This window comes from Orycteropus afer, unplaced genomic scaffold, assembly GCF_000298275.1.
Source record: "Orycteropus afer afer isolate SDZICR_OR568_19922 unplaced genomic scaffold, OryAfe1.0 scaffold00365, whole genome shotgun sequence".
In the NCBI taxonomy this organism is placed as follows: domain Eukaryota; kingdom Metazoa; phylum Chordata; class Mammalia; order Tubulidentata; family Orycteropodidae; genus Orycteropus; species Orycteropus afer.
Window position 1 is genome coordinate 1,969,181 of NW_006921952.1, and position 24,100 is coordinate 1,993,280.

A 24,100-nucleotide genomic window follows, 5' to 3' on the forward strand; every position below is an offset into this window, starting at 1 on the left:
TATACATGTTGCTCCATGTCATGGATTGCAATCGCACAATTTAACGACATTCTTCCCACTTTCTCCCCATATTTATCATTTCCATTCTTCCCTCTTTTGTAACCTTCCCTGTCTTCATCCTTGGGCAAATATAGCCCTTTTGGTCTGGTGTGGTTGATTGTTCTAATGAATAAGTACCTCCCTGGTGTTATTGTTCACCTTACAGAACTGTCTATTGCTTGGCTCAAAGGTGAGCCATGGTAGCGAGTTCCACTCCAGGCTTGAAGGGGGCCTAAGGGCTATAGACTCGTGGGTTCCACCAGTCTTTATCAGAGCAGTAAGCCTGGTCTTTTTTTTTATGATTTTGAGTTTTGTTCCCCGTTTTCTCCCACTCTATCTGGGCCCTCCTATTATGATCCCTTTCACAGACATCAGCAGCAATAGCCAGGCACCATCTCGTTCTTCTGCTCTCAAGGTCATGGAGGCTGGCGTTCATGTGGTCCTTTAGACTAATTGTTTCCTTGTGTCTATGCTTTCATTCACTGTTCTTTGCTCGGGACGGGAGAGAGCAATAATTGCACCTTAAGGGGCTGCTCACAAGATTTTAAGATCCCAGTCACTATTCACCACAGTAGGACATAGAACATTATCTTTGTGGACTATGTTATGCCAATTGACCTTAGTGTCCCTGAGACTATGGGCATGAACCCAGGCTCAGTGACTCTTTCCCTCAAAGTATTTGGTTATGGCTAAGAAGTATTCATAACTTTGCCCCATATATGCTCTACTGTATTCATGGATATATTTGCAGCACATGTAAATACTAATGTAGAAATGTTGTTGTTGTTGTTGTTGTTATGTGCCGTCGAGTTGTCCCCGACTCATAGCCTCTGTCAAACCTATATTTATCCGTGGGTATAGTCATATTTGCCTTCCTACTTCTTTACAGAGGTCTTTTACAACAGATTTGCCCAGTACAATAAGTCATTTGATTTCTGAAGTGCTGCTTCCATGGGTGTTGACTGTGGATCCAACTGAAATGAAATCCTTGACAACTTCAATCTTTTCTCATCATGTTGTTGCTCACTGGTCTAGTCATGAGGACTTTTGTTTTATGTTGAAGTGTAATCCATCCTGAAGGCTGTAGCTTCAGCTCTTCATCAGCAAGTGCTTCAAGTCTTCTCTGCCCTCAGCAAGCAAGGCTGTGTCATCTGCACATCACAGGTTGTTAATGAGTCTTCCTCCAGTCCTGATGCTGTATCTGTCTTCATATAATCCAGCTTCTAAGATTATTTGCTCAGCATAAGATTGAAGAAGTATGGTGAAAGGACACAATCCTGACCCACACCTTTCCTGAGTTTAAACCACACCATATCCCCTTTGTTCTGTTCAATCGATTGCTTCTTGGTCTGTGTACAGGTTCCACATGAGCACAATCAAGTGTTCTGTAATTCCCATTCTTTGCGAGAGTTCAATGCTCACGCCCCATATATTTTTCTAACTAAGCTAAACTAATGCTTGGTTCAAAGCAGACCACCGGGGGAAGTTTTGGTTTGAGGTTTAAGGTTTAAAGATTATCTCAGGGCAATAGTTTCGGGTGTTTGTGCACTCTCAATGGCTACAGAAGAACTGGATTCCATCCAGAATTTGAAATTCTGTTCTGGTTTTCTTCCCCCTTTTGATCAGGATTCCTTTATAGAATCTTAAATCAAAACATTCAGTAACGACAGCCACTGCCTCATCATTTTAATATTGTACCTTCCTCCTGATGATGCCAGGAGAAGGGACAGTGATTTCCCAGTAATGCAGTATAAAAGCCAGCAGGCCCAACAGTCAGGGTTCCTTCTCAGAGTCTGCAGTCTGGTGCTTCCAGAGAGCTCTGCGCGACTCAGACAGGGAAGAGCGACGGCAGAGCTGCACACTAGCTCCCAATTCCAGCTTCATGAATTTTCCACAGTGAATGCCGCTCCCTCCTGGAGCATCCATTTACTTGACCATTTGCCATTGTCTGGCAGCCAGAAATGATCAAGAAATATGTGTTTATCAAACGTTGCTGCAATTTTCTTTGATACATATTTTTTTTTTATATAGATATACCCTAAAGCATGAAACAACCAGCAATCTCATATTTCATAGAAACGAAATACAATGAGGACACAATTGCCCTTCTTTTAAATCAAATATGCTTGTCTAGATGTCTGCAAATAAATGATAAACCACTTTACCTACAGGGCTACCATAAACATATAAAACTGTCAATGTCTATATTATTAAATTATATGTAAAAATCATGTCCTGGGATACAAAAGGAAACATTTTGCTCACTGTGGGAAACCAACCATGTGAAGTACAGGAGCAAACACTGCACGAAGAAGCCATTTATTCCAAGAGATTTTACAAGTATTTTTAAGACGCCTTTGGGTATTGATAGAATTTCTGCATTATACTTAAAGTATAAAGGGCCATCTGCTCCAGCAGATTGTTTAAAAAGAAATAGAGAAACCGCAGTAAATCTGTCTTTGAACTTGGAGGTGAGAGACTATTCGTGTGTTCAACAAGCTGGCTGACTCCTCCCTGATGGGTTGATTTCAACGCAGTGTGAAAGACAAGTGCTGGTTCCCCCCAGGCTTTCTTCTAGGGATTCTCCAATAACCTCGTTTGTGGAATGCTCTTTGGCAGGGGTATTTAACGTCTGCTGGCAGCTAAGGAAAACTTCCCTGTGGATAGAAGCCATCACAGTCTCTGTTAACGAAGCTAGGGTCTGTGGTTCTATCCAATGACAGAAAAGGTCAGGTACCTTCTTGTTGTTTGTTCTACTGTCTTATGTCACAGGCCCAGACAAGGGGCCAGGTGAAAGGATGAAGATGCCTCAACTCATGAGCACTCTGGGGACATGCAGCCCCAAGTGAGCAGCCCACTCAAACCTGTGATGATGACACTCTATAACCAAGACAATGCAGTCTATCGAACAAAGACCTGGCCCGTTCCCTCCAGCAGCCGACAAAGCATCATTCATAGGAAATAAGCGTGTCATGGACTCAGGGCTGGGGAAGAAGATAAGCTTGGCTTCTGCGTGCCCCCTGAGTCCCAGCCTGGGGACTCCTAGGAAATACCTGTCGAAGATTCTCTGTGGCTGCATCATGCTGTTTACGACGTGGGTCAGGTGGTCTCGAGCCGCAATCACCTCCGGGGGTGGGCCGTACTTATTCACCGCGGAAACCTTGTCCACAATTAAAAATGTAAAAGGGGACAGGTTAGCTTCTAAAAGGAAGACAAGGGTTAGATTTTCTGAAATGCGATCTTTCAGATACGCAAAACGGGTTTCAAAATCAATTTTAAACACGTCCAGGAACCTCTAGGTTCCGTCCTCACAGCTGGTCTAACTGTCCTAATGTCTAAATCAAGAGAATCTTGTGAAAATGGAGAGCTGGAATCCCTTGATCCTATACTTCTTTACACTTCCTGGTTTGGGAGGGAAAAAGCATGGGAAACCTCTAAAATCCATGGTTACTTTTGATATAAACTTCCAGCTTTTATTACAAGAAAAAGGAACAAAATTCATTGTTCTAAATTTCAGGTAGTTGATACTTCACTAATTTTAATTTTTCTTTTCCCCCAACACCATCTCACCAAGAACTAGTCTCATTATTTCAAATTTGACAATAACTTCTGCCTCTTTTAGCACAGCTTTCTCCAGTCAAGGGTCCGGGCCCTTCCCTCATAATCCTACCCTTCCTTTACCCTCTTCTCTTTGTCATCCCTCTAAATACATCACCCTCGTCTACCACACCTTTACTTAATACTGGCTTTTCACTTATTCCCCTTGCAAAAGGACAAGAGAAATCAAATAAGTGCCTTTGGGTGCGAGAATCCTAACAGACTTGCCAGCATCTGGAACTATTTTTAACCAAGATTTCAGGAAGGCATTTATGAGATGGGATTTCTGTCTCTCCGCACACGTATACCTGTTTGCATTCCTACTCTCACATTTGCATCCAGTCTAAGAAAGCCCTCATTAGTGGAGGTCTCAGCTGTCATTAGTCACAGAAGCAAGATAAAGCAGCCACTTCAGGAATTGGGGAGAGATACAGGTGCTGGCATTTAAAATCCAGTTACTCTGCGATCGTGTGACCATGAATCATTAACTTTAAAGAGCAAAATTAAGGATTTAAAATATCTAGCATAGCGTCTAAGGCACTTGACTGCTAACCAGAAGACTGGCGGTTCAAACCCACCAGCCACTCCTCAGAAGGAAGGTTGGGCAATCTACTTCCATAGTGATACCACCTCGGAAACCCAAGGAGGGGTCGCTATGAGTCAGATTTGACTCGACAGCAGATAACAACAACAACAGTGGTTTATTCAAGTTTCTTTTGATCGTATGGTAGAATGACATTATATCTTGTTATTAAATGAATCTTTAGAGTGATGCAGAATTACACACCATCCAAATATGGTAGTTACCCACATTAATAATCTGCCATAACACTGCCAGCCCACAGAAATGGAGTGCCCTCAATACCAATCCCTTTGTCAGCAGGAGAGGTTTCTGTCATTCATGCAGATGGTCAGCTCTTCAAAGGGTGAAATTCCTAAAGGATTAAACTCATAGATCCCAAGTGGAAGACGCAGTGCCCAATGAAGAATGAACTTACACAGAGCTGCGTGTCCCATTTATTTATGACATTAGACCTGCAGCAGAGGCCAGAACAAATTAAGTCCAAAATACACGAAATGATGTGATTACATACCTTTTCCTCCACTTTAATCTTCTTGTGATCTAATTCTGTTAATCGTAGTAGCTTAAAAATTACGAAGAACCAGTAATCAGACTTCTCCTATTGAAAATATCAGGAAGATGATTCCATTACTTTTTTTTCCCCAAGTAAACCAGCAACAGCATCCCATGTTTACCAGCTTAGGTCTCCACCTGCCACCCCTCTGTTCACACACGTGTCCAGTCTACATGTCTGGGGTCATTTATTCCCCAGTGAACACTGCTCTGCCATCTCTCCTGTACTCTGCAGCCTACCTGAGGAGTAAAAAATGACCAGACAGAGAAGTTACAGAGATTCAGTGCCCAGGTTCACTCTCACTGACAGTAATGCCACAGCTTGTTAGTCAGGAAACAAGACCTTCTTTCCAAAGGTCAAGTCCATTTAGGTGCTTCTTTGCCTAACCCTCTAATTGTTTCCTAACAGTTAGAGAATGAAGGTAAACCCACTATACTCACATTCCTTGATGTTTTTTATGAAAGGTACTCTTGAAGAATGAGGAACAGAACTTCAAATCTAAATGGAATCTAGATTTTCCAGACTCATTGAGGCTGACAAACCCCCAAAACTATTGCCCAGAGTTAATCTTTTAAACCAAAACTCCTGAATTCTTCTTTGAACCAAAAAGTAGTTTATCTTCATAAGGATGTCTGCCTGGAGCATTGTGCTCTTCTGAAGAATTATCTATGTGAGATCAAATTGACAACAGAAACTTGAAAGGTTCGATGAGACACTTGGGGGCCTGTGAGTTTAAGCAACGGTAGTGGAACAGTTTGGAGAAGGATGGTGAGCATGTTTGCACCACTAGAAGAATGTAATCAATATTAATCAATATCACTGAGTTGTTCAGGCACAAATGGTTGAAACACTGTATGACTGGGTATATTTTTACCAAAAGAAAAAAAGGAAATGAAATATACAAAATTTAGAAATACAAAAAAAGTACTTCTTGAAGAATGGCAAGATAGTCCCCTCCTCAGAGTACCTGCTACAAATGATCTCTCACCTGAATTGGGTTTCCTAGGAGATTGAGGACTCGAAGGAGAGGCAGATCTTCAATGTATTCTATTTCACGCAGCTCAGCAATCTGTTTAATCAAAGAACCAAAATATTATCAACAAGCTAAACTCACAAAGACAAAAGAAAACACAATAGGAACCAATGTGGATGTTATTTATTAGAGGGGAAACGATGCTATTTATTAGAGGGAAAATGTTTAATTGCTTTAAACATCCAGCTTTTCCACGAGAATCCCCGAAAGCTAGGCAGGAACAAGGAAATGATTGCACTCCTCCTCAACAAATGGAAATGCCCACAGCCACATTTTCTGTTTCCTGTCTCCTGGCTAGGGATCAGTAAGTATAGCCTCATCTCATCCATGGTTATTTTAAGAAAGAAAGAAAATAGCGTGCAGTGTGAGAGAAACAGTACAAAAGCTGCACACATCGGCTTCCTGAATTCTCCATCGTCTTGCTGCTCTAAAATAAAGACAAGCAGTTTCATTTCATTTCCTACAATTAGCAAAATAACTGTAATTTTATCTCAATAAAGTTGATATTGAACTTTTGCAAAACTTAATCACTGATTTTTCATTGATATTCTCTCCTCAAAAAAGATTTCTGCATGCATCATAAAAACATTCCAGTGGCAGAATCACTGATGACAATTGAGTTGCCCAACCCTAAAGCACAGCTAGAATGTAAACTGGTCCCCATCCTAAATCAGAAGAACATATGCACCATGTTCAAAGGACGCCATTTTCAAAGAACTGCACACATTAATCTGGTTACAACAGTGCTGTGCTATTATACACATCTTTTTCCATAAAATAACTGGACTCATCCATTAGACTGCCATTTGGATTATCTGTAAGAAAAAAAAGGGTCAATTTTTTTATATTGCATTATGCAGGAAGATGGAAAAGTAAACTTGGTTCACAATGCTCAGTTAGAACTTTTGAACAACAAATGATTTTCCTTCTAAAGTACCATTCTTGTGCTTGGACCTAACGTAAGTGTTGAGATATTTTCCTCAGTCATCAGGTCTCACCAGTGAGGCCTGGCCATGTGCACTTGCAGGCACTGCTGGTAGACTGGACGCTGGTACATATCTTCTGAAAGGGGATCTGACCTGCTCAATATGCGTAAGCTCTGAACAAGCTAGTCTACTTTAAGAGGTTCCTTCTGAAAAGAGCATCAGACATGCAAAAATATAGATGCAAGAATGGTCATTCTACACTGTTGTGGACTGAATTGTGTTGTCCAAAAATATGTGTTGAATTCCTAGCCCTGGTACCTGTGGGTGTGAGTGTGATCTTGTTTGGAAATAGAGCTTTTCTTCTGTTAAATTAATGAGGTTGTACCAGTGTAGGGTGGGTCCTAACCCTAATCACTTTTGAGTTATCAAATGAGCAGAATGGACACAGAGACACCTACTGAGGGAAGACAGATGCCAAAGACCTAACGGAGCTACTACAAGGAAGGAACTCCCCCTAAAGCCACGCCCTGAGTTTGAATATCTAGCTTCCTGAACCGTGACAAAATAAACCCCTGTTCTTTTTCGTTACAGCAGCACTAGGTAAAAGCAAAACAATTCAAAATTCCTAAAAACTCCATCACTTTGTGGGGAAATGAGTCACAATTCAAATGGAACACTAAGCATCCATTTTAGAAGATGATGGTGTCTGTGGTGGTTGGTGAGGAAGGATCTTTTGACATGCTGCAAACACTGTGAATAGAATGGTTGGAGACTATGTAAAATTACATAGCTCCCAGATGCCAGCTGGCATCAGCTGGTCTTTCCAGAGTCAAATGAAAAAGATTCACCTTTCCTCCCTATTCTTCTAAAAGTAAGATGAGATAGGAAAAGGCATAGGGGACAAGAATGATGTCCTCTGACTCCATGCTCCTCTTTCTGCTAACTACCCTAGTGTCCTGCAAGTGCCCTTGGTGGTGGGCTGCAAATGCCCTCTCCACAAAGAGTGCTGTTGTTGGGTGCCATCAAGTCAATTCCAACTCACAGCAACCCCAAGTGACAGAGTGAAACAGCCCCATAGGGTTTTCTTGGCTGTAATCTTGTCAGAAGTAGATTCTCAGGTCTCTCTCCAACAGAGCCGCTGGGTGGATTCAAACCCCCAACCTTTCAGTTAGCAGCCCAGTGCTTAACCAATGCTCCACCAAGTCTCCTTCCTCCAAAGATATCCACACCCAAATTCCTGGAACTTGTGAATAGTACCACATGTGGCAAAAGGATCCCAAGATGTGATAAGTTAAGGCCTGGTGATGGGGAGATTATCTTGGATTACTGGACCCTAAATGCAATCACAAGTATCCTTATAAGAGGAAGATGGAGGGACTTATTATCACACAGAAGAGAAGGTAATGTGAATGGAGGCAAAGGCTGGAGTGATGCAGCCACAAACCAAGGAATGCTGGCACCCATCAGAGCTGGGAGAGGCAAGAATAGGTTCTCCCCTCAAGCTTCTAGAAGGAGCACAACCCTGCCAGCACCTTGGTTTTGATCCAGTGAAATGAAATGAATTTTGGACTCTGACCTCCAGAACTGTGAGAGAATAAACTTCTGTTGTTAAGCCACCAGGTTTATGCCAATTGTTACAGCAGCCACAGGAAACGAACACACCCTCCTTCTGTACAATCTTACCATTGGCAGACCCCATTCTCATACCTTTGTTTCAAATTCCATAGGCCCAAGGCTGTGGGTGTAGTAGACTTCTACAGAAGGTGTAGGGACAACAGCACTCCAACCAGTCAATAATGAAATAGTACCAGAAAGACTGTATCCTTAAAGGAACATCACCCCAATGCTGCCAGGACCGTCCCACCAGCCTTGCTGATCCAGATTCTGGTCCAATCTCTTCTCTTACCTCTTGCCGCTCTTCTCGGCTGGCACCTCCCACCCTCAGAAGCCCATGGACTTCCCAGAGAGAGCCGTCTAGTTGACTCTGTTTGCCTTTTCCTCTCAGGCCACGCTAGTCGAGTCTCACTGTCTAGATATTCATTCAATGACTTCACATATGTAAAACATTAGGCTCAGTGTTTGTACACAGTGAGTATGTTGTATTAGCTATTCAGAAGAAAAACATTTTTAAATCAAACTTTTATGTGTTTGCAAAGCTGAGATCTTCAACTGATCTCAAAGTGACAGCATAGTACACACATCACTTGGGTAAGCTTTTATTTAATAACCATGTTCTCTAGTCCAAGTGGCCTATTGAAGTCTTTTCCTAAAAAAAGATATTTGCCTCCTTAGAAAAAAATCAAACACAACTAATTAAAATTTTTGTTGCTGTTGCTACATATATATGAATCTGTCCGGCCATATATAGGAAGATCTAGAACACTGTTTTCAAGCTCTGTGTTTCTACTAGTGAATCCTGAAATGAACTTAATGGGTCCCAACCAGCAGTTTTTTACTGGCAGTTTTTTAAATGAGATAAAATGGAATTGAAAGATTGTTGGAATGCACTGCTCATGACAAGGGCAAATATTGTTTCAAGAAATTTGAGGCACAGTTTTTTTTTTTTTTTAATATATGTATGTATGCTTGCATGTGTATAATAAGTTACAATGAAAAATGTATATTTTATTGCAGCTTTTGCCAAAAAAATTTGAAAGCCTTAGTTGAGAAAGATATCTTACTAAAACATCAGTGATACAATGGGGTTTCAAGAGATTGTTATTATTTGAGATCAGAAGAATAGATGGTGCCTGGCTACCACCAATAACCTTTCTGACCAGAGACACTATAGATTTTCCTGGATAGAATGAGATGAAAACATAGAACAAACCTCAAATTCCTAATAAAAAGGCCAGACTTACTGGACTGGTAGAGACTAGAGGATCCTCCAAGACTATCCGTCCTGAGATACCATTTAAACTTGGAAATGAACTGACTCCCAGACATCACCTTTCACATAAAAGACTGACTCATAAAATAAGCAACAAAACCCATGAGTACTGTGCACCATTAAATAAACACCCATATGAGACCAAACAGTCAATATTTACCATGAAGCCAAGATGAGAAGGTAAGAGCAGGGGGCAGAGAAGCTACATTAATAGAGACAGAGCAAGTAGGATGGAATAACGAGAATGCCGACACATTGTGAAAAATGCAACCAAATTCAAAAAAACAAACTCACTGCCATCCAGTCCATTCCAACTCAGAGCGACCCCCACTGGGTTTCTGAGGTGGTAAATCTGTACGGAAGTAGACTGCCCAATCTTCCTTCCGCGTAGTGGCTGGTGGGTTTGAACCACCAAGCTTCTGATTAGCAGTCAAATGCCTTAGGCACTACGCTATGAGAATTCCTTGAAAAATGTAACCAGTCACTGAAAAATACTTACAGAAACTATTAAATGAGAAGTTAATTTCTACATAAACTTTCACAGAAACAAAATTAACAAGAGATTGTTACTTTCTTCTTTACATTTTCTATATTATTTGAATTTTCTGCAAGTATATATTTTCCTCTATGCATAGGATTAGAAAAAAACTTAAAAATAATTTTCTTATATCCTGAAGAACTTCAAGGAGCTCTGGTGGTATAGTGGTTAGTGGTTAAAGCATTTGCTGCTAACCAACAGGTTGATGGTTTGAATCCACCAGCCCCTCCATGGGAGAAAGATGAGGCAGTCTGCTTCCATAAAGATTTACAGCAATGGAAACCCTATGAGGATATTCTTCTCTGTCCTGTGGGGTCACTATGAGTCGGAATTGACTCAACAGCAGTGGGTTTTTGGTTTTGGTTTATGTCACAAGTCATCTAGGTCAGAAGCCAGAGATTCTAGGAAAATGCAACTTTTATTAGTAAGCTTTAGAAGTTGAAATAAAAGCAAGACTAACCAAGAAACGGTTAGAGAGGTTGCTCAAAGAGGAAACAGGTTAGGTCTGCAGCGGCCCAGTAAACCATGAGGAAGACAAAGTCCAACAGTGGATTTTCATGCTGGCCAGGCAAATGTGTGATGAATATTCTTCTCTTTGCTTGCTACGGGTTTTAGAAAAATAGTAAACCATAAACCAATCTCCCCTGTGATTAAAGATACACCTACCCTAAGCAAAATACCAGTAAAACCAACCCAGTTGTATATTAAAACCGAATGCTACAACTAAAGTAGGGATTATTGCAGCCTTCCAAGAAGGAAACAAAAGGTTTCATAACGTGAGAACAAAGATTAAAAACATGGCCATCTCAATGGAAACAGGAAAGGATTTGATGACATTCAACACTCATCGCTGATTAACAACAACAACTAGGAGCGAAGTAGTACTAGAAGAATGAATCCTTTACATCATCATCGAGTTAAAGAGCAGGCAATGCATTAGACGGCTCTCCATCAGAATAAATAGAAGGCCAAGAGTGTTCGCCACCAGCATTATTATGTATCATTATTTTGGAGGCTTTAGTCAAAAAAAAGATCTGAAGTAGAAATGAGAAATAGAAGTATAGAAATGGGACATAAAATCAGCAGTATTAGCACACGAGATGATTAATTCCTAGAAAACCCAAGAGATTACTCCTAGATCACTCAGAAAAACACTCAGAACTTTTAAAATAATTAATTATTGTGATAACATGCAAAACGTGTGGACAGATATAATTATGTATACATACTTGTGTTTGTACACACACATGCACACACATCAATAGAGCAGTACTCAGCATAAATCTTTGGAAAGGATTCCATCAGCAAAATCAATCACAATTTTTTAAAATCTAAAAATTTGCAAGATTTATATAAAGTAAATTCTAAAACTTTATCATGAAACACAAAAAGGTAGTAAATAAATGGAGAAACATATTCCTGCATTTAAAAAAAAAAAAAAAAAGGAAACATTTACAAGGCATCAAACCTTCTTAAGTCAACAAATGGGTTAAATGGAATTCCAATCAAATCTCAGTGGGACTTTTCGGGCAATGTGACAAGGCAATTTTAACGTAACAAGGCAATTTTAAAGTTCAAAGGGGGAATAACAGTCACAGATCAAAGCCATTTTCAAAATAATTAGCCTTAAAGTGGAAGGAACTTATCTTACCAGTTATTAACGATTTTCACAAAACTAAAGTAATCGTAGTAGAGGTGGCAGAGGTGATACATGCATCTCTAGAATCAGAATCAGCTGTTATCCTTCTATTACTATTAGATGTCAAACCAAAACCAAACGCACTGCCATCAAGTCGGATCCGACTCATAGCGACCCCTCCTTGGGTTTCTGAGGTGGTATCACTAGGGAGGTTGATCGCCCAATGTCAGAAGACATTAGTTTAAATATTTATTTCAATTATACCAAAAAATAAATTATGAATGAAGAACTGAAGGTAATAAAAAAGCCAGGAAAAAAAAAGTTTAACACCTTTTTTAATCTTGAACACCTATAAGATTTCAGAACGTGAACATAAACCACATGAAAACAAAAAGTAATAAAGGAAGATACAAAGGTGCAAAGGAGAATAACAAGGTATTCGATCAACTCTTTTACTACATTTACCAAAAGTGCCCTAAGCACAATGAAAAGTAAAAGAACAACTGTGACAACACAAAAAATTGGCAAAGGGTATGAATATATATATGTATTTTTTAATGGAAATCAAACGGCTAATAAACACTGGGGAAAAAAAGTGGTTAGTCTCACTGATAATTTAAGAAATGCACCTAGGCAGGATTTGATGATTTCCATGGGTCTATTGCTTTATGGAAGGAGCTCTGGTGGTGCAACAGTTAAGTGCTCAGCTACTAACTGATAGGTTGGCGGTTCAAACCCTTTCAGCAGCCCCATGGAAGCTAGACATGGTGCTCTGCTGTCATATAGATTATAGCCTAGAAACCCCTATGGGGCAGTTCTACTCACATGGGGTCTCCATGAGTTGGGATATGCTTGAAGGCAAACAACAATTGATGCATGACTTATCTTGTTAATCTTTTCAATAACTCAGAAAAGTAGTTGGGAACAAATAATGAAAATAAGACTCAGAGAAATATAACAGCATCCTGTTGATTTCCAAGACTCATATGTTCCTGTGAGGCCAAACTTTTTCTTAGAAGAGTTGACATTTTTGGAGTAAGTTTTTAATGCTAGAAGTGACTGTGAATTTAACAAGGACTATGAAGTGGATGGTGTAAAGGTCCCTACATTTACAAAGGATGCTAAACATTTACAAAGGACTAAGGAGTAGAGAGGAGCTCTGGTGGTGTAAGGAGGCCTGGTGGCGTAGTGCCTAAGACACTTGACTGCTAACCAGGAGGCTGGCGGTTCAAACCCACCAGCCACTCCTCAGAAGGAAGGCTTGGCAATGTACTTCCATAGAGATACCGCTTTGGAAACCCAAGGAGGGGTTGCTATGAGTCAGATCTGACTTGACAGCAATGAGTTTGGTTTGGGTTTGGTTTGAGGAGTGGAGAGTGACAAAGGTCCCCAAACCCCAGCTGATGGATGGAGTGGACAGTGCAAAGGTCCCCACCCCCAGGTGATGGTAAACATTTCAAAGGAACTAACAAGAGCTGTTCAAACGATCACATGTAGGTGCTGTGATGTTTTAACAGCTAAAAACAAGAAATAGCGATGAAAGTGTGACTCATAAAACAGCATGCCCCGTATCAAATTAATCATGAGAACCAGCTACGTTACATTCTTTGAAATGGTAAATTTTCCATCTCTGAAGCTCGGTATTCTCAGTGGTCCTGGAGAATCTCTGAGGAGCTCTTTGGACGGCTCAAAGAATATTTCAAAGTACTACTGATTGCTCCCCAGCCTGCCCAGCAGGGAGCCAGGGAGTTATGTTGTCATTATGACACAAGTGTTGCCAAAGGACTCCCCCCTGGGGACACGTGGCCACTCTTTTTTTTTTTTTTTTTTTTAAGTAATCTCTTTAACATTTGGGAATTATAAACTCCTTTCTTCACTTAATGATACTGCTTTTCTTTAAGCTTTTTCAAACATAACTTGAAACATCTCTTGAAGTGGAAGAGAACAGTATGCTACTGATGAAGCATTTCTGGGACTGTGCTTTTCAATATGGTAGCTGTTAGTCACATGTGACTACATAGTACTCGAATGTGGCTAGAACAAATTGAGACATGTTGTAAGTGGAAAGCAAACACCAAAAAACTCACAGCCATCAAGGCAATTCCAAGTGGCAATGACCCTACAGGACAGACGAGAATGCCTCTGTAGGGTTTCCAAGACTGTAATCTTTATGGAAACACACTGCCACATCTTTCTCCCCGTGGAGTAGCTAGTGGATTAGAACCACTGACCTCTTGGTTAGCAGCCAACTGCTTATTCACTGCACCACCAGGGCTCCTTGAAACAAACACCAGATTTCAAAAACTTAGTATGAAACAAAAGAATGTAAAATATCTCATCGGCAATTTTTTTTAATGAAGATTACATGTTCTAATGATAATATTCTGGCTATGGTGAGCTGAATAAAATATACTCTTAAAATTATCACGTTTCTTTTTAATTCTTTATTTTAGCTACTAGAAAATTTAAAATACCCAAGTGGCTCTTTTGATGCTCGCATTATATTTCTGGGGAGAAAAGCTGTTCCAGAGCATTGGACCACACCCTTCTCTGGAGAGGCCCATTGGAATTTCATACACTGTAGGACTCTGCAGAGGTGAAGAACATTGATTCTGAAGGTAAACCATCCTATATTTGAATCTTTGTTCTGCCGTTTGCTAGTTAATAACCTTGGGGAAGTTACTCAACTTCTTTGTGCCTTAGTTTCTTCATTTGTGAAACAGTGGTAATAATAGGGTTACAATGAGGATTAAATGAGATAATAATATATAAAGAGCTTAGGAGAGATTATCTCCACATTATTGTATTACCACAATTGTTATTACTCTTTGCTCCTTTTCCTAAAACCTGAGATGCGATGAGTTTGTATTTGAGTGCACTTTGTCTTTCTAGCACCCCCTGTACATCTGTGAGAGCTGTTTTCCAGAGCAGATTTATAGTCATCAGTCTACAATGATGACAGTATGAAAAGGACACTAATACCATATGAAACAGACATGGTGCTGACTTCCTAAGTCACACAGCACAGTGAACGATGGTGGTTCATTAGACTTAATGAACTTCAATATTCAAATCAAGTGAGAATGAGGATGAATAAATAGTTGTATCTGTGGTTGAAAAATCATTTATTACAAGAACTAATGGCTGACTTTTCTTAATTGTTAGAAACCTAAAAAAGGATGGAAGCCAGAAGCCCATCACAGCTGAACAAAGAGCGTTCTCCACGGCACCATATCTGGCTGCAGGCCCTGCCCTTTCAGCATCAGCCCAACTTTTCATTTTCAAGAAGTAAACATTAAACTTCCTCATAAATATTTTAAAAAAAAAATGTGATAAAGTACACCATGTGAATAAAATCACTCTTTATTGTATAAGAAGTCAACTATAGGTTTTACCTTAATACACCACGATTAGAAGAAAATACAAAGTGCTAAGTATGAGTGAATAATGTAACTGATGTATACAACCACCAAGTTGTAGACAAGAAAAAAGATGAATTGATCTATGCTATATTATATATAGGAGCTCTGGTGGTATAGTACCTAAGGCATTTGACTGCTAACCAGGAGGTTGGCGGTTCAAACCCATCAGCCACTCCTTGGAAGGAAGGTTGGGAAATCTACTTCTGTAGTCATGTTATATATAATTTTGCAACAATGACACATCGTTGTTGTTGTTATGTGCCGTTGAGTCGGCCCCGACTCATAGCGACCCCTCCTTGGGTTTCCGAGGCAGTATCACTACGGAAGTAGGATTGCCCAACCTTCTGTATATATATATACACACATATTTATCTAATATAAATATGTATACATAGTTATTTAATATATATGTGTGTATATATACATAATAAAACAAATAGTGGCTACACATGCCAATACTTCTGAGACATAATCAATCACCTCATGATATTACTTTTCTTGCTTGAAGACTTAGGGTAATAGTCTCATGAGATAACTGAGTCATTTGGCATAATATAGTTCATAAAGTTTATGTTTTACATCGTAATATAATGAGTAGTGTCTGAGGTCTTAAAAGCTTTCAAGATGCCATCTAAGATACAACTATTGGTCTCTATTCATCTGGAGCAAAAAAGAAAGAAAGAAAGAAATCCAAGAACCAGAAAAGGAACGGTTTGGTTCCTACAGGGCTAATTGTATGATGAACAACTGATTATTAATGAACCACAGCCTCCTGTCCCTTGAGACCAGAAGAACTAGATGGTGCCCAGCTACCACTATGACATGTTCTGATCAGAGTCACAATAAATGGATCTTAATAGAAATGGAGAAGCATGTGGAACACAACTTCAAATCCTCAAAGAATCCGGACCTACTGAACCCACTGAGACTGAAGGAATCCCCAAGACTATTGCCCTGGGATACTCTTTAAACCTTGAACCAAAATTATCCTCTGAAGTCACTTTTTAACCAAATAGCAGGTTAGCTCCAAAAGTAAAGACTATCATCCTTGAATGTTGTGCCCTTATCAAAAATCACCTATATGGACCAACTGAACAGCAGTGACCCTAAAACTTAGGTGAGAAGGTTGGGGGACAGTGAGACTAAGTTCCTGGGAGTAGAACGATGAGGATGGTGACAGGACGCAACATAACAAATGTCACTGAACGTTACGTGTAGATATTGTTGAATGGCACTTGTTTGCTCTGTATACATTCACAAAAAATTCAATAAAATACTTTAAATTTTCTTAAAAACACAATTTAATTAAGAGTGAAAAACTGTTTACTTTATAAAGTATGCATTAAGCTGGATATGAGAATTTAAATAAATCCAGTCCACCACTCATCATTCATACACTATTCTTACCAATAGGATGGAAGAATTCACTGTAAGTACATCTTCTCTTAAATGGTGGGGCTAGGGCAGCACCAGCCTGAGGCCACTCTCCTGTCCCCAATGTCCTTGCTCTGACATTTCAGACATTCCTAGGGCCAAACGTCTACACAAAATTTCACACAGACACATCTACTTCAGGCAATCATGCTCACTTGGACATAGTCCAAATCTCGAAGACAATGTAATTAGGAATTACCAAATTTTAAAACTAAGAATGATATACATTTATTGAAAAAGAAGAGAGCAAGAGAGAGAGAGTTCTTCTGTAAGTGCCTTAGGAAGTTTGCTAGACTAGTATGTCTAAGCTGGCATTTAACGGGACAGCCCTTGAGAAATCAACCATAGGACTCTGGTGCCAAGTTTCCCTACGTCCTCACTCCCACGAAGGCACTGAAACCAAGCCGTGGAGAATATGGCTTCACCTTGTTATCCTCCAGGTTGAGCACTTCCAGGAGGTCGTGATTTTCCAAGCCTTGCAGGCTGCTGATCTGATTGTGGGACAGGTCCAGAGTCTGCAGCGCTCCGAGCTCCTCCAGACCTGTGATCTTCTCGATCCGGTTACTGCTCTGAAATTGACAAGATAAACTTAACATCTTGCAGCCTCTCATAGGAAACATTGTGATGACAAGTTTTCATTTTGCATACTTCCCCAAATCTCTTAAAATCAGTAAGCCATTCTTGGTTTGTTTTCTTATTTTTTCTCCTCTGTTTCCAGCACTCACCTTCTTAAACACACACATATATATACCCCAGGAAAAAATCCCAGTCTTTCAGCTAGAAGACTAAGAATATAAGATTATCATTAAAGTGAAAGCAAGATGTGAGTTCAGATCAGTAGGAAAGACCAAAGCTAGGTCATATAAGCTTTCACTTTGCACACCTAAGGCCTAATAGCAGCGTAACTCCAGGTTTAGCCTTAGAAATATAAATATAACATCATTCTGTCACCACCATCACAATAAACCACTAGGATACTGTACTTTCCACATAGAGTTGTTTGCAGAAACATCCTAAAATACAGTCCCTTGTGTCATGAGTGCCGTGTTATAATGGTGGCTTCCAATGGATCGTGCCTCTAGGTATTTATGCTTTTGTCCAGTTCCTTCCTCTGGAATCTAGGTTGGACCTATGACTTGTCTTAGCCAAAAGAATATGGCGGAACTGTGCCAATTCTAACCTTAAGACTTAGGAAGGCCTGCCAGCTTCTGCTTTCATATCTTAGGACACTAAGCTGCCATGAGAGGACTCCAGCTACCAGTTGGAGAGGCCTTGTGGAAAGGTCACATGCAGAGAGGCCCCGAGACCAAATGGAGAACAAAAGTCAACCATCCCAGCATCTCAGCTGAACCCAGCCAATCTGCCAGTTAACTGAATGCAGCAAGCGCAAATGAAGAACCACCCAGCTGAGGCCAGCTCAGATTGCAGAATTGCTAGCAGTTAAGTCACTACATTTTGGGATGTCTTATTATGCAACAGTACATAACCAGACTTAATTTGTTCAATAACCCACACATGAGTATCTTCTCAGATAATGAGAATGAAACAAAGATTCACGCCTCACACAGTGTCTTCTTCTCCAACTCCTAACTAACTCACAACAACAACCAGCAGTGGTATCATTCACCTTTGCTTGTACACTTGCCAGCACTCTCATATTCTCTGGGTTCTTTAGTCTTGAGGTGTAAGGCCACATATTTAGTTGCAGCTGTGAATCATAATCAAGAGTCATTCTGAGGTTTCAGTTAATGCTGTGTAATGGCCATCCTTAGACTTTTAAAAGTTTTCATATACATTTAAGAACTGGAAAATTAAATTCTAATACTGTTCTTCTATCTGTAATATTTTTCCTGGTCTATTTAATAGCAAGAGCTCATTTTCACCTCATTTTTCATAAGATTTTACTAGCATAATGAGTCAGATTTATGTTCATTTGCAAAATTCTATGGCTCTTTAAAATCTATTAATATGATGTTGGTCATCTATAAAGCTGGGTGATAGTACGTGGTGGGGTTCATTAAGCTTATTCTCTCTCTCTCTCTCTCTCTCTCTCTCTCTCTCTATATATATATATATATATATATATGAAAAATTCCACTATGAAAAGGAAAATATATTCATAATACATTCATAACTCTGTTGGCCAAAGTTAAGCCAAATTTCCTATTGTTTAGAGTTCAAAAAAGTTATACAAAGTGTAGTAGAAAAGAGAAAGAAAAGACTACATTGAACTTAGCATAATGTCCATATTAATTTAACTTATTGAAATAAGACTTCAAAATCCTATTCAAAATATGCCCACATATCACTTTTATACACAATATGCTTCTTCTCAAAGAACTCTGAAGTGTTTTAGATGTGTTAGATAGGCTATGATTCTGTACAGTGTCGCTGTTGGCTCTCAGAGAGGTAGATAAGTATGAGTAGGGTGAGGCATAGAAAAGTTTAATTAAATAACCTCGGGTCATAAAAGAAATCCGAACAGAGCAGTATCTAGAACCATAGAATTTTTGAGTTGCCAGTCATCTAGGCAAACCCTTTGTCCAATGCTGAAAAGCTAATGCCTCTGTCCATGATGAGGCTATCCGCCTCTGCTTAAGCAGTTCTTCCTGCTTGCTTTATGATGACTGGGGAGAGGAAGACTTTCAGAGAGAACTATTTTCTTTAGTAAATGGAATTAGTACTATTGTTAACGTGCAGATTTGGGAGGAAAAAACCAAAGCACATTTTACCAAGACAAAACAAACTGTAAAGCTCGAGACTCGTTGTATTAGTTGCTAAGAACCTGGCTGTCAGAACAGCTCACAGACGGAACCACACTCCCCCCCATTTACAGCAGAAGTGATGCTACAGAATTAACAACGGTTTCTATGATAAATTTTTCTTTTGTCTCTAAATTGTAAAATAGTGACTAAGGTCATTGGTTTTCTAAATCAATGAATTTAAAAACTACAAGTATTTAATATGGCAGAAACAATTGTGTATCATTGTATTTTATAGATTTTATTAAACTTTGCAAAAGAAAACCCTTCTATTCTTAAAAATCTTAAAAGAAAATGAACGATGGCATCTGCTTAGGTTCTATCACATGCTGTGTGATGGGGTGGAGCTGGGAACCATTAAGAAGGTGATGCTCATTTGGACTGTTGCATGGAAAACGAATTTGCTCTGTAAATCTTCACCCAGATCACAATTACAAAGAAAGAAAGAAGACATTGAACAAGCAAGTGAGGAAGTAGACATGGGGAAGAGAGATGCTAAGCCACATGGAGATCTCCCAGGAGTAGAAGCTCCGAAGAGACGAGAAAGGACTTTCCCCCTGAGCCGACACAGACAGGAAGCCCTCCCCTGAACCTGGCACCCTGAAATGGACTTCTAGTCTCCTAAACTGTGAGGAGATGAAGTTCTGTTTGTTAAAGCCAATAAGTAAATTAATTAATAAAAGAACATGATGCTCATTCTAAAAGCTACTTAAGACAGAACCGTCAACATACAGTACTTCTCAAGTTACTGAAACAAACACTTAAATCTGCTGTATGTCAGTATTTGTAACAAGGAGGTCCATTTCCTCTCTCTGAAGCACACCTGCATAGTCCTTCCACACTTCACACTCCCTTGTTAGTTACAGGCGCACCACTGCAGGGGAGACCCATGAAGAAAGGGTACAGTTCTAACAAACTGCAGAGTGAGTACATGCTGCCAAGAATACTTCCCATTACTAGCCTTTCAAAATGCTACTTTCTTGTATGATTTCAAACTTTCCAATCACACTCATCAAATTCATTTTCATTTCTGCGTTCTCACATACTTTCTCACATACAGTAAACACAGAACCTCAGGGAAAGGATGAAACCTTTCCACGCCTCAGTTCCCTCTTCAGAACTAGGAGCCAGTACTCTACCCTCACCTCACCCATGGAAGGGTCTAGAAAAAGCACTTGAGCTAAAAGTTTGTGAAAAGCAAAATTAATGCATAGCCAGCCTTCACTTACCTGCAGTTAAATAAGGCAGGCATGAGGTATTCGTCAAAAATCTGCAGGCACCCAAAGATGTCATTTCAAACAAGTTTCAACCCCTTCCCATTGGACACTCAACTTAAGGAAGTACTAAGCTACAGGTCTCACATGGTGGTGCAAAGCTTAAGTCCTTAGCTGCCAGCCACACGGTTGGCAGCTGGAACCCACCCAGTGGTTCTGTGGGACAAGAACCTGGCAGTCTGCATCCATAAAGACCATAGCCTAGGAAACCTTGTGCAGCAGGGCTCTACTCTGTCACACAGGGTCGCTGTTAGTCAGAAGTGACTGGACGACACACCTCAACAACAACAAACCAGCAAGGACGTCAGCGGGAAGCAGGCAGTGGGGGAAGCAGAAAAAGACAGAATCCTGGGTCGTCCACAGACCATCACATCGGCCCCCAAATGAGTGAGCTATACTGTTATTTCCAAAATGCCGCATATGTCTTTGGGACTATTGTAACCCTGCTGACATTTTTTGCAAACAATCTGTATTTTCATTGTCAGCAGGTCACAGAGCTTGATAAAAAAGAGTGCTTGGCATGAGAAAGAAGAAACCAATGTAAACTTTCTGACTAGAATCGTTCACTTATTCTTAGCACCACTTCTGATTTTCTGCAATGTGAGACTAACATGTATCAATAGAAAAGGACTGCCAACTTTAGTGCCCAGAGAACAACTCATGGTTCCTTTGAAAGCAATAAAGTGTTAACTAGCAACGAATAAGAGGATTCAAGGTTATTTTCACCAATAAGACATTGCAAAATGCATTTTTCAATAACTGGCAAGATTATACCTCTCTTTCTCAGTATAAAAAGTCAATGTTTTTTAAAAAATTGACTTTGGATATCAAATTAGAAAATCATTGTAATTTAACATGAAGTGTTGATAACACACATGCAAAAAAACAGATACAGAAAGAAGCAAACAAAACTAAAGACAGTACCTTTTCATAAAGGAATTAACTCTTCATAAACTTAAAAAAATCCTAAGTAATCATAATTCATACATTTACTCAAATGTTAACTACTACTTCTATGAAGAATAACATTTTTGTTAGACTCACCAGATGAAGAATTTTGATGGGTAACGTGCTTAAGCCATCAATTGTCTTGATCTTGTTTTTGGCCAAACTAAGGTGAGTTAGGTTACTGCAGAGTTCCAGTCCTTTGATTTCTTCTATTTCATTGCCTATGTACCAGGACCGCGTTTAAGGAAAACATTACTAAAAGCATGTGGAAGAAAAAAAAAATCATTGCTAAACCATCATTAGAAGACTCAGAGAACAGTTTCAATACAGCAAGGTGAAATGCCCAGGACAGGCTGAACAGTAAGGACATGAAGTCATGAAATATAATTTACACTGTTGTTGTAGGGAGCTCTGGTGGCGTAGTGCCTAAGGCATGTGACTGCTAACCAGAAGGCTGGCGGTTCAAACCCATCAGCCACTCCTCGGAAGGAAGGCTGGGCAATCTACTTTCGTAGCGATACCACCTCGGAAAGCCAAGGAGGGGTCGCTATGAGTCAGGTCCAACTCCACGGCAGTGTGTGCTTGTTGTTCTTCATTGCTGTCACATGGCTCTGACTCACGTGACCTTACGTAAACAGAACGAAACAGTGCCTGGTCCTGCACCATCTTCATGATCGCTGGTGAGTTGGAGCCCATCGTTGCTGCTCTTGTGTCAATCCCTCTCATGGAGTCTTGTCCTTCGTTCTTGCCACCTCTCTACTTGACCAAACATGCTGTCCCCCTTCTAGTGATTGCTCTTCCTGCTCTCACCATCCTTGCTTCTAAGTTATACCAGCATCACTTACAGCAAATTTCTTTTAGAAAAGTCATAGCTTGAGTGTATTTGCATGTGCATTCGATAGTGACTCATTTAACTGGTGAACAAAGAGAGCTCACAGTGCCACCCAGTTGGCCCCGACTGGTGCATGGTCTCTATGAGAAGCTCGTGTGATTTCCACAGGCAGGACTTCTGAACTCAGGGTCATCCTTAGATGCCACGTGCACCAAGCTCTACTGTCCTCCTGACCTGAAGGTGTCATCTGGAGCAGCAGGGGGTACAGAGACCAGCGCCCTGTCAGGGAGAAGAACAGCCCTGCTTTCTATTTCTTGGCTTCACTTCTCCCTTTCAGGTGAGTGATGCCTAAACTCTACCTTAATGTTCTCATCTGTGACTAAGCTAAGAGCATCTGTCTTCCATCCTGACAGTCATCTAAAATTGCAATCTCAAATTTAGCCATCCCACTCACCTCTCTCTGTCTGCAATCTCTGTAGACAGTTTCTGGGATCCAATATTTCTGCAGCAACACCCAATTTTCTCACCCAGGGAGTCTCTGGGATTACCAGTCTCTCAGCTCCTGTAACTTCAGGGCATCCAATCAATCACAAAGACCTGGCATTGTTTGCTTTAAAACACCTCTTTAATTGCCTCCTTCCCCTTTTCATTCACTCTTCTGCCAACACAGCTCACCTTGAAACCAGAGGGTTCCTCTAACTTCCTACTCTTCCTGCCCCCCAACTCCTTTCACACATCATAGGCAGGTAAACTTTCAAATATTGCCTGGACATCCTGCCTCAACTGATTCTCATCGGGTGAATTCCACATTCTCACTCTGGTGATGATGACCCTTCACCCTAAACAATACCTGTTTATCCAACTTTAGCTCCCATTTTCACCCCATGGGAATTCTCCATTTCCGCCATGTGAATTTTCTCAGTAACGTTCAAAGGTACCGAGAACCTTCCTACTTGGCAATACATCTTTTTTTCGCATATTATGTTCCTATTTCTTTCCAAACCCTACCCATTTTAGGGCTTCCCCTTTTATTCCTTCCTACTTTTCAAAGTTCACATCATATCAACATCTTTAAGCATTTCATCATGACAGCTAGCCTTCATTGTTGTATTGTTTCTCTTTGATTACTTTTTTTCTTCTTCTTCTCGTTGTGATTTGGGTGAAAGTTTATAGAGGAAATTCACTTTCCATAGAGCAGTTCACACACACATTGTCTCATGACATTGACTACAATTTACCAAAATGCAACAGCTCCCCTCCCACTTCCTCCCAATAGTTAACCTCTTCCCTGTGTCTATCCCTCCATATACTCCTGCCCCTTGAACTGTCTCCCTGTGCATAAACAGCCCTTCTTTCTCCCATGATTGTTCTCTCCAAGGTACATGTTCAACTCCTATGCCTGTCTTTTGTTTGGCTAGAAGCCACAGGTGTGGGTTCAATTCCAGACCTGAAGGGCAGCTAGGAACCATAGTCTCAGGGATTCCACCAGGCTCTATCAGACCAACAAACCTGGTCCCCCCCTTTTTTTTTTTTCCTTTTCCCAAATGATTTTGAGTTTTGTTCCACATTGTTCTCCCTCTCTATCCAGGATCTCCTACATAGATCCCCCTCCGAGTGGTTGACAGTGGTA

General features: G+C 40.3%; 1 protein-coding gene across 1 annotated transcript in view; it reads right to left on the reverse strand.

The window, feature by feature from the left end:
• LRGUK (leucine rich repeats and guanylate kinase domain containing) overlaps positions 1 to 24,100 on the reverse strand; it is a 137,554-nt gene that overhangs the window by 66,451 nt on the left and 47,003 nt on the right. The window contains exons 6-10 of the mRNA XM_042782543.1: positions 21,735 to 21,859; positions 17,080 to 17,223; positions 5,761 to 5,841; positions 4,731 to 4,817; positions 3,093 to 3,199 (exon numbers count right to left, since the gene is read on the reverse strand). Of these exons, the coding sequence (XP_042638477.1) occupies positions 3,093 to 3,199; positions 4,731 to 4,817; positions 5,761 to 5,841; positions 17,080 to 17,223; positions 21,735 to 21,859 (544 nt within the window). The remainder of the gene's footprint in view (positions 1 to 3,092; positions 3,200 to 4,730; positions 4,818 to 5,760; positions 5,842 to 17,079; positions 17,224 to 21,734; positions 21,860 to 24,100) is intronic.